Source organism: Semicossyphus pulcher, unplaced genomic scaffold (genome assembly GCF_022749685.1).
Source record: "Semicossyphus pulcher isolate SPU_LCO1_2020_fin unplaced genomic scaffold, fSemPul1.0.p SCAF_4, whole genome shotgun sequence".
Lineage (NCBI taxonomy): Eukaryota > Metazoa > Chordata > Actinopteri > Labriformes > Labridae > Semicossyphus > Semicossyphus pulcher.
Window position 1 is genome coordinate 16,778,640 of NW_027211715.1, and position 11,122 is coordinate 16,789,761.

The 11,122-nt window shown below is 46.2% G+C and overlaps 1 protein-coding gene across 1 annotated transcript; it reads right to left on the minus strand.

Annotated features, from left to right (window-relative positions):
* Positions 1–136: 136 nt before the first annotated feature.
* ankrd24 (ankyrin repeat domain 24) lies at positions 137–10,902 on the minus strand. The gene is made up of 21 exons (XM_069680387.1): positions 10,831–10,902; positions 10,421–10,551; positions 10,111–10,199; positions 9,941–10,005; positions 9,801–9,858; positions 9,524–9,594; positions 9,304–9,410; positions 8,567–8,739; positions 7,954–7,976; positions 7,093–7,215; positions 6,866–6,985; positions 6,591–6,720; positions 6,260–6,438; positions 5,281–5,444; positions 4,088–4,875; positions 3,674–3,990; positions 3,137–3,370; positions 2,095–2,271; positions 1,847–2,014; positions 1,698–1,763; positions 137–509 (listed from the first exon to the last, which is right to left on the minus strand). The coding sequence occupies exons 1-21, from the start codon at positions 10,900–10,902 to the stop codon at positions 447–449; spliced, it is 3,318 nt and encodes a 1,105-aa protein (XP_069536488.1). The 3' UTR covers positions 137–446.
* Between the last annotated feature and the right edge of the window lie 220 nt (positions 10,903–11,122).

Below are 11,122 nucleotides of genomic sequence, written 5' to 3' on the forward strand. Positions count from 1 at the left end.
CGACACAGTATCTGTGCAGAAATCAAATAAAGAGCAGGATCCACATCTTGCGATTTGTTTTTCTTTTTTATTATAACAATATGATATAAAACAAGAAGCTTATCACACAATCAATTCTATCTCTTAAATATCAACTCTTCATATTCACCTCCTGCCACCATAATCCCCTGACTCATAGGCTGCTGTCATTTAAGTCATCCAGCTATAAAGGCACTCTTAAGCTCTATTTTTTCACTGGTTGGTTATCAGTCAAGCCTTAAGGCTGTTTTTTAACATACTGTATTGTATACATGCAGCTACATCTGAACACAGACCAGATGTATTTGGCTTTCTAGACAAGGTTTCAGGATATTTGTCCTGCAGGAGGCTGTGCTGGAGCTGCTTGACACCGACCTGAACAGGGACTGGATGTGGAGAAAGGGTTGCAAATGTTGTAAAGTTCAGTGTCACGGCTGTGACATCCTCAGGATTTGGAGGAGCAGGCCCTGCACCTCTTCATCCATTCGACCCTGTAAGGCAACCCAAACAAATTTAGGAAAATTAAAGGGGGGGTATTGTGCTAATTTCAGGCTTCATTTTTCACTCTGTGATACCTGTGGAGTAGCTTAGCATCATTTACAGTTAAAAAAACGCATCATGTTTCTCACTGGTGCTCTGTGCAGGCCCTCATACAGCCTCTGCCTGAAACGACTCAGTCAGCTCTGCCCTTTAAGAAACCCTGCCCCTTCAAGTCTACTTTCTTCTGATTGGTAAGCTCTCCGAAGCTGTGATGTCACAAAGTGCAGCATGTAGAAAAAACAGTGTGAAACCTGGCGTTTACAGCAGCCTGCAGACTGAGCTGAGGAGCCTGGGGATTACGCCAACATACTTTGATTGATTTGAAACTTCACCCACGTTTAGTCTGGACATCCAACATTGTAACATTATATAAATGTCTTAAAATGTGAAACAGCACAATACCCCCTCTTTAAGTTTAACACACGTCTTTTCAAATGATCAGATTGCATAGATGTACTGTTGCTCGACTGTAATGCTATAGGCCTCTTCCTGGGTGAAAACTAGGACCCCTTAAGGAAGTTATGTGCCAATGTTTACTCTGAACGTGCTGGTACAGACACTTTTTTATGTGTCAAGCTGAGAAGAATTAAGAGACACACAGTGACCAAAAACCTCTGACCTTTCCTTGCACACCATGATCAATCGCACCGCACAGCCAACCCAATAGTCCACCCTGCTCCAAATCAAAGAAAGGCTTGGAAGGTTCAAGAACAAAACACATACAGATGTAAAGACCAGATGATCACCTCGTGTCTGGTGTGAAAGAAACCCAAGTAAACCTTGTCCTGCCAAAATCACGCAGAGGAAGCAACTATGTTGCCAAAAGTTTTCTAAAAGGTCACCGACACCTGAGCGATCTCTCATTACGACCAGCACGACAAAAAGAAAAAGCTGTTGTGTACGACTTAGTTATGATGAAAGTGATCCCCCTTTCCCCTGCACCTCTTCTGAAATTTCATCCACCTTGTCTGGTAAGCAGAGATGGAGGACAGATCCTTTTCACTCTTTATTGTCTGCACCACAAAGGGGGGCAAACTCAAATCCAGAATGCATACGTACAAGAAAATCCACATTAAAACTTAGGTCTCATATCAAAGTCTTACTTTGTGCACTGATGTGTTTGTGTGCATTTAACTGACCTGTACAGCTGCCAGTAAATGGGACCTGTATATAGCCACCACCTGTTTGTGCTTTCTCTCCCAGTCCTGCAAATAGAAAAGGTAACTGTCATGTGAAGCTCAGGAGATAGAGATGATTCTTTTACATCCCTAATGTCACACAGTCTCACCTGGAGCTGCTGGGTGAGAATGCCGATCCTGTTCTGCAGCGCCACTTGCTGCCCGGGGTTACCATGATGTGTAGATGATGATGATGATGAGGAGGTGATACCCAGGGGAGGTGACAGAGCTCCCAGGGCCTCCTTTAGCCGAAACACCTCTTTAGACAGCTCTGTTATCTGCAGACACACAGACACATCAGTGAGACAAACTCAGAGGCGCTTCAGCAGCTGCTGTTTGAGTGACTCTGAACTCTCACCTTGCGGTCTTTCTCCTTGACCAGGCCCTGGGACTCCTGGATGTCCTTGTGGAGCTCCTGGATGTGGCTGGATTTGGCCTGTAACTCGGCTAGCTGCTGCTGCGCCGTGGCGAGCTGGGACTCTGCGACCTGCCGCTCACTCTTGTTAAAGAGAGCCTCCCTCTGCACCTGGAACACCTAGACCAGTAAAACCACCAGTGGCACCTGTCACTACAGCAAGGGCGTCTACGTTTGTCCCGACTCCTGTTAAGATGCGCTCGGCTTATATAGAAGAGGACGCTGACCCAGGAGCGCTTACAGGTGTAGATATTTCAACATAATATCGACAGGTTCATGCAGACAAACTTAACAGCTGATGCTATACTTTGTCTTGTTTCTAGATAAAGTGGATGCTAATATCCTTCTAATACCTGCTTTAATGCTGTTTCTATTTTGTCAGTATTCTAACTAAGTCTAATTTTTGCTCACAGGTATTTCAACTGTACCTTTGATGCACACTAGTGCAAATAAATACAGAATACGAAGCTCCTCTAACTTTGTGTGTAATGTTCAGCTGTGTTTTTGTGTTAGGTAAGTGTGTAATAATACTGCCTCCAACACAACACACAACACAGATTTACATAATAGCGTGTGAGGCCAAACCGCCCATGGTTTTAAAACTACTTTTAGCTCAGTAGGACTCAATTTATGAGGCACATAAAGGCCATTGTAAGATATCACACCCAATTATCAATACGTTGGGGAAGGCAGTTACCCAGGCATTTTATATCTGATTGTCAGTTTGCAAGTGGAAGAGACATGCATTTTAAAAGGAGCCTATAGAGCACATACAACACGACTTCAGTGCACCAGAAAGCACATGCACTATATAGAGGGATCAATGAAGCAGAGGGAGGTAAAGAGAGAAAGTAATACACATATGAATAATGTAAGGCAGGAAAGAGGCCTTCATGGAACACAGCTCACTTTGTGGCAGACACAATAACATCTAATGCGGCTTCAGAAAGGATTGGAGAACACACACACACACACATACACGTACCTCAGTGCACGTCTTCTCATGTTTGCGAGTGAGATCATTGAAGCGGGCCGTGATGGCGTTGATCTCCGCCTGCAGGGAGAGCCGTTGGGCCTCGTGGTCCTCCTTGGAGATCAGACCCTGTTCTGCAGCCTTCTGGGACTTCAGCTCTCGCAGCTCCATCTCCTTCTCGCTGAGAGCCTCCTGAGCTGCTGCTGCACTGCTCTCACTGGCCTGCAGGGAGCGCTGGAGCTCTGCCTAAGGGGAGGGAAGCACATGGATTACCCAATTGCCTCTCTTAAAACAGACTGTATATGTTACCATAGTAATGCTATGATCAACCTAGGGCTGAGAAAACCTTCTATAATCCTATTATATCCAATAAATGATCATAAATATGCATTGTTTCAAAGCACAAAAATGTGCTTCACTTTTGAAACCAGATGCTACGTCCACTTTCATCGTCTATTAACAACTGTAACATCACTTTTTCAAAACACTTCGGCTCAACTGATACTCTTGATCGGTCTTGTCATGATACCTAAGAATCCCCTTGCTGACCTTGACTTTCTCGTGCTCCTCTTTGGGTACCGCGTCCTGCATGGCCTGCAGTTTGGCCTCTTGACCGGACGCCTGCTCCTCAGCCTGACCACGAAGGGTCTTCTCCTCCTGGAGCTCCTGCAGCGTCTGAGCCAGCTGTTCTGACACAGCAGACAACGCCTCCTTATGTTTCGAGAAAGGCACCGCGTCTTTCAGCTGCAGGGCGTCCTGAGCCCGGCCCTCCCGCTCAGCACACAGACAGTCCAGGGCCTGGGAGGCCTCCTGCCGCGCCACCTCCAGTTCCTCTCTCACTGCTGCCAGGGAGCGTCGGGAGTGATCTGATTGGACAGAGACATGATCAAGTGACAAGAAAAGATCAGTAATATTTACTCTACGCTATCTCAAAACGTATTAAAGTAGAAACACACTGCACACCTGTCATGACTGAGCGCTCTGAGCTCTCTGAATGCTCCTCCTCTTCCTCCTCCTCTTCCTCCTCTCCGCGTAGAGGAGGCCTGAGTCTCTCCAGGTCCAGGAGAGCATCGTTGAGCCTTCTCGCCACGTCCGCCCTCTCCCTGGCCAGCTGCTCACACTGGAGCCCCAGAGACACCTGCACCTCCTCCAACTCGGAGCGGGGCACACTCTTTCTCAGCTGCCCCTCCAGCTCTCCCAAATGCTCCTGCAGACGACGGACCTGATCTCCATCTCCTGCTGCTCCTCTCTTTCCTGATGGGCTGCTCTCTGCCAGCGTTGCCTCCAAGTCGGCCACTTTCGCACGGAGCAACTTCACTGTTTCACCTTCTTCTCCTACGCTGACTTTCTCCTCTTTCTGTTTTGTAGACACTTTCAGAGAAGCACGGAGTTCCTCTACTTTCTCCCTCAGCTGTTTGATTGTGTCACTGTCCTGGCTGCTCTGACCCGCTGCCTCGCCCCGTCTCTCAGCTAGCTCCTCCTCTAGCTCTGTCACCCTCGCTTTCAGCTGCTGCGCCTCTTGGCTGGGACCCTTCCCTGCAGCCTCAGACGCGCCTTCGGTCCCACCACCTGCTGCAGCAGTATCCCCTTCACCACACTCCACAGAAAGCACCCCAAGGCGCATCTGCTCCTTCAGCTCCTCCAGCTCGGACTGGGAGGAGGCCAACTGCTCCATCAGGCCTCGCAGCTTCTCCTTCAGCGCCTCCATACTCTCTGAATCTGCACCTTCTCCCTGAGACTTCTCGTCACCACTACAGAACAAGTCAAAGGGTTATCTTTCAAGCTCAAACAATAAAATCATCATACTTATAAGAAAATAAAACAATAAAGGGTTTTTATCCCTCCTTAGTTTAGCAGATAAGCAACAGAGATGTTTGAAAAACAAGAAATATCAACTAATAGGAGAAAGGACACCCTTATGGATCTTGTGCACCTAAGCCAGCTCAACCTCCTGCATGCTGCAGAAAAAATGTAAATGCTCAGCACTTTATAAAAATGGCCCTGATAGAGGCCCTGAGCGTGTACTGCTGATACTATGAAACTGATATTAGCAAAGGTGTGCAACACTAAGAGTGAAAGCCTGATCTAATACAGTAGAGTTCAAACGAATGTGACCTGCGGTGGCTTGTGTGCCTGAAAGTATGAACCAGTCTTACCGCTCCTCTGCCATGCTGGAGGCCTCGTCTGACGCCTGGGCCTGAGAGAGGCGCTCCTGAACGGCTTCAAACTCCTTCCTCAGGGTCTCATACTGGACGAGGGGCACAAAGTCCGAGCTGGAGGTCTGCATGTCTGTGTCATCCTTCTCAAACATCTCCAGCATCTGTACACCACACACACACACAGAGGAACACAGTTCGCACTGAAGGGTTTCTCTCGTAAATAAATCATATATTTAAAAATGAAAGACCTTGCAGACAAAACCCTGGTGACATCATCCCATGCTGATGTGTCAGACTTGATAAAGCTCCTCCAAAGATACAGAAGACACAACTTAAAAAGAACTGTCGGTTTAACTGAAGTCAAATGCCACCATGTCTACATCTGTTCTATTTATACCAGTATGAACACAGCCTTAGTGCATTAGTGTAGCAGAGTACAGTGTCATAAGTGGTCATGACTGATGCTTGAGTCAGGAGCCCCTTTTACACAGCCTGTTCAAGACGGGCCTGCTTTGCCTCTGTTAGGCCTCACCGTCCGTGTAAAAGTCACGGAGGTGGAATGGTGGGGCGAAGTCATTCCACCACTGAGCAAGCATCGGAGGTAGTGACAGAGATGAAACACCGTCTGTGTTAATGGCAGGGCCATCGGGATGGAACAGTGAACTGTGTGTGTATGTGAAGCTTGCGATGTTTGTTTACACTTACGCCTTAATGCTGTGTGAAATCACACACTGGGGCACCAATAATTCGCTGTTGTGTGGTTCACTGTTAAAGTTTAAAGGCGGCATAACAGCGGAGCTTCGTTACAGCTCTGTGGCCGACTCTCTGTGTAAAAAGGGCTACTCCTGAACCAGTGTCTTCATATTCTCCTGGGAAACATTTAACATTAACTTTCCTATCAATTTATCCTCCTTTGTGTGTAGTGTGTCCCTACATTAGGTCTGTATTTGCACACGTATAGTCTCTCTGACCTTACCTGCACTTTAAGAACCAGCTCAGAGTTCTGTGAGGTAAGTTCCTCAATTTGTTTTTGCAGCTCAGCAACAGCTCCTGGGTCTGCAGGGGCAGGAGAGGGGTGGGCCGAGTCAGTGTCCGCTTGACAAGTGGCCTCATCCGGGGGAGGGGAGGCTCTGGAGCGCTTGGAAAGCAGCTTCTCTAGAGGGAAAGTTCAAGAGCAACCAAAACAAAAATAAATCTATGTACTTCCTGACGGGATAGACACACAGCCAAGTCCACACACATGCATGGAAATGCTTGCATGCTCCCTGTCAGGGCCTGGGAAGTACATGTTCATATAGATTGCATACCTGGGAAGTCCAACATTTCATCCATGTCCTCAGAGTCACTGGCCCCGATGCCATGGCCTCCCCTCAGCTCCTCAAGCAGCTTGTCTCTCTCTGCCTCTGCCTCCTCCAGACGCTGCTTTAGTTGGGTCAACTACAGAGCACATGTAAAATCTGTTATAGCAAGCAATGCTTGTGTTCATAAATATTTGGCCCTGGTACACACAGGGGTCTAACTTATAGGTTACATAAAACTTGCATAGGCAGAGGCTTGCATAAGAAGGGCCTGTTTGCAGTACCTCCTCCAAGGCAGAGAGGGCGCTCTGTTGCTGCTGCTCCAAGGCTTTGATCTTCTGTAGCAGACGGCCTCTTTCCAGACGCAGCCGTCGAATTTCCTCAAACACCTCCTCATCCTCTGGCTTACACAGACAACCACATAAAGTGTAAAAATCTAGTACATGTTGAATTTAACATCATATGGCAAATGACCAGCAAGAAATGCAAAGCAAAAATGTACAGTGCTAACCTGGGCTGGTTGCTGTGTTTCTGGAGGCTGGGGAGAGGGAGATGGAGACTGGGACTGGGGCTCAGGGGACTGGGTAGGTGGAGGGACATTCCGGGGCCGTGGAGAGGGTGGCAAACCCGGGATCTTTTTGACAGGAGAACAGATAAAAAAGAATCTATTAAGACACAGAGTTATAACCAAAGGGGTTAATGTTAAATTGACATTAATATGGACATGAATGAATCTTGATTTCTCTTTCGCAGTACCATGTTGGTCAACTGTTTTGAAACCAGAAGTGGCAAAATAAATTAAAATAAATTAAGTTAACTAAACAATCTGATCATGAAAAATCATATGGTTCCACTGTTCACAACTCACAGACAGGCTGTATGCAACTAGGGGTGTAGTAGCAGCCATAGCCACACGCTAAAAGGTTGGGAACCAATGATAAAGGTAAAAGGACACTGCACAGTCGGCGTCGACTTGTAATAAAACAAAATTAGTTTTCCATTCACTGAGAGGTTTTTCATGGTACCTGCAGAGGAGAGCGGGGTGGTGGAGGAGCTTTCCGTTTGCGGGGGGTAGTGCCCCCTTGCACTGATGAGGCGCCTGAGGGCACTTGGGGGGGCTGCGTGGAGGTGAGAGGGAGGGTCACAGACAAGCAGAGGTCAAGCACAACTTAAAACGGGAACACAAAGGGAACTAAGATAAGACACACGATCTGCAACGAAGGGGAACGAACGTAAGCCAACAAAAAGAGTGGAAGTGGAACACAGAAACAATGACCTCATATTGGAAAACATGCACAATATGATCGGCCAAAGGAGGCCATGATCTCATGTGATGGAGAGAGTGATCCATCACACGGCTATGCAACATTACCTCCTCGCCTGCACCCTCAGGAGCTACGTATGCAGGAGGAAAGAGACACAGCGAGACACTTTAACCTCTAAAGCAATGCAAAAATACACTCTTACTTCCCGTCACTTTTATAACATGAATTAATATTAGTAGCATCTGTGTGTGTGCTTATAGAATAAAAACAACTGTGGTCAGGCCTCATGTTCACACTAAATCCTCTCCTTCATCTCCTTTTTAAACCAGACACCCATCTGTTTTTCATATATCAGCAGTGTCTTTGTAGGGAGATAAAAGTGGAACAAGCCTTTTGAAAAAAAAAGACTTTACAATCACACCCAGCTGTCCTCCTGATCCACTTCCTTCTATTACAGTAGTTTCCTGGGGGAGCAGAGACACCGCCAGGATCCAGAGCAGCACAGATACACACAGAAGCTGAACGCTAGGGTTGATAGTCTATTAGATGTAACTGCCACATGTCATATGGAAAAGCCACTTTATATAAAACTAAACTAACATGGCTTGAATTACAATAACACAACAATATAGACGGTTGTTCATCAAAAGAGCTGCATCTGGTTGGGAAGGACTTGTGACGACCAAACTGAAAAAAAAGACTGTGGGCCTCCTTCTGTACCTGGTGGTGCTCCGTTCTCCAACATATGCATGATGGCTTGGTTGCCTGTGGTTACGCTGTAGTCGGTGGCTGTGTGTCCAAGCGCATCAGCCAGCTGTGTGTCAGCCCCGCCTCTCAGGAGAGCTTCTACCGTCTCGACGCTGTCACTCTCACACGCCATCATCAATGCAGTCCTGTGATGCCAAACAAAATACCATAGTACAAACAGGGTTTCAGCATTAATGATCAAACTGACAATGCAATGGAACCACACACATCATGTTTAGACCTTAACTCTGAAAAAACTGTTTGCTTAAACCTACAGAATCACATTTTTCTATTTTGTGTCCTAATGCAGCCTGGAAAAATATTAATAACCAGAGGGAAATACTTTAATCATCCTCTCCAAGGAGATGTTGAAAGCCAGGAGAGACTTTCTATGGAAATTCTCACAGCAATCTGACCCAGACAACCCAACTGCTGTGAGAGTAATCCTGTGTTTTTGTGCTGTGTTTTTTTGGTTCTAGCTTAGCGAAGAAAGCTGTTTTATGCCCCAGTCTGTCCCAGCAGGTCTCCCTGCTGTCTCTGTCCATCTGTCAAAGCTTCAGCAATAACTACAAGAGAGCAGCCAGTGAGATAACTGGAGGAAAGCACAGTGGCCTCGCTGCCGCTACGAGCCAAACTCTGACTGCGACACGGGAGTGGAGTAGAAAAGCTCTCCTCAAACCATGTGGAGGTTTTGATTAGCGGTCCTGTACCTGCCCTCGGTGTCTTGTATGTTTGCGTTGGCACCTCGACCCAACAGAAAGACACACAGCTCCACTCTGCTCATCTGGGCTGCTAGGATCAAAGGGGTGGCACCATCCTGACAGAGAGATACACATGATTATTCAAACGTAAGTATCAAGGTAACTTGATAATGTTTTGTAATGTACAGACATCAAGATTTATATACTGTTAATAAGCTCTTCAGACTACCTCATCTTGGACATCCAGACTGGCTTTAAAGTCCCACAAGGTCTCAGTGCAGGACAAGCAGCCACTGACCGCTGAAGAAGAATCATTATTATGTTATGTTATGTTAAATATCATTTACATTCAGTGTCGCACTTAGACATCCAACTGAAACCTTTTAGATTTGGATGGTAGATTAAAGATTTTAGTTAAGTTACTGAAAAAACATTAACTGGGACCTACGAGCAAGCAGATTAACTGTAAAGTAACCAAGCTGGTGTTGTAGTTCTGTAACTGTTACCTGCATGATGAAGAGATGTCCTACCAATGCTGTCAGTGCAATCAACTGCTAACCTCTCCTGTTGGGGGGAAAAAAAAACTGCAAACCACTCACAAAGATAAACCATTTGTAATTAGTGCATTCTGTTGTTCTTTATTCACCTGTAAGAGTCTCTTTACACAATGAGGTTGGCCGTTTTTGGCTGCGAGGTGCAGAGCGCTGAAGCCTGGAATCAGTTGTAAACAGACATTTATAAACAATCCTTCACACGTGTGATTCAGTGGCCTTGGCTTGTGAGATAAAACTTTGAATGGAAAATAAAATACCCTACCGGCACCGTCAGTGACGTTTACGTCTGCTCCTTGAGCGATGATGACCTCCAGACAGTCTAGCCGACCTCGGGATGCACAGAGGTGGAACCTGGCAGGCAGAGGAAGGACAAAACATGTCACAAGTGTTAAGAAATGAGAATGAGGATTGGTTTCAGCTTAACTCCAAATCGAAGTTTTCTGTTTCATAAACGGTTTCAGTTCTTAAATAAACAGTTATACTAATGAGTAGAATTGAAAGGAATAAAAACTTCTACTGAATCCTTCCAGTGACTAAGAGGTTAGGTAAAAAAAATGAGGTGCCCAACTTACGCTGACTTGCCCTCAGCATCCAGCTTTGTAGGACAGAGACCTTTCTTGGCGATGAGAGCCATAACTTTGTCCGGTTCATTCTGCTCCACCGCCTGAAGGAGCCTCTCATCACTCTTACTCCAGTCCTGACTCTGAGGGGGCAAGGTAGAGGGCAGGTCACCACCCCGAGCTGCCCCAATGGAAGCTGATACCACAGTGCATCTTTCATATCACACAAAAAAACAAATATCCTACACACATATAAGCCAATTAGGGTGTCCATTTTTGCCTGATATAATTTTTAAAAGTTACTACTTTACTTTAAAGTAAACTACTTCAAAGACAGAAATATTAGTAAAACAACAGGAATACACCTAATCAAACTCTGCTCATTGTCCTATGATTAGTGGATTGAGATAGATGATACCTACAGGCAGTGGCAGCAGGCTGAGGCAAGGACAGAACCGCTTCATCAGGCTAAAAACAGGCTGCTGAGGATCCATACCGGCTAGCAGGGTATCACACACACACAACTAAATACAGCTATAGAGCACCTACCCTCCGCTGTGTGTCCTGCCTTACAATACACACTGCCAAATGGCTACATGATAAATACACAGATGTATAGTTACCGTGGAAAACTCTGCTACCCGTAAGTTTCAACATACATACCCGTTAGAGGTCAAAACAGCGTCACAGTAAAGATCTACATACCAGTGAATT

Bases quoted from the DNA above. Each gene is read 5' to 3' on its own strand.
- ankrd24 (XM_069680387.1), bottom strand. From the start codon at position 10,902: ATGGATCCTCAGCAGCCTGTTTTTAGCCTGATGAAGCGGTTCTGTCCT. The intron at 6,986-7,092 runs GTTAGCACTGTA...TGTCTGTGTAAG, and splicing joins AAACACAGCAACCAGCCCAG to CCAGAGGATGAGGAGGTGTT. The intron at 510-1,697 runs GTCAGTTAAATG...GTTGCCTTACAG, and splicing joins ATTTACTGGCAGCTGTACAG to GGTCGAATGGATGAAGAGGT.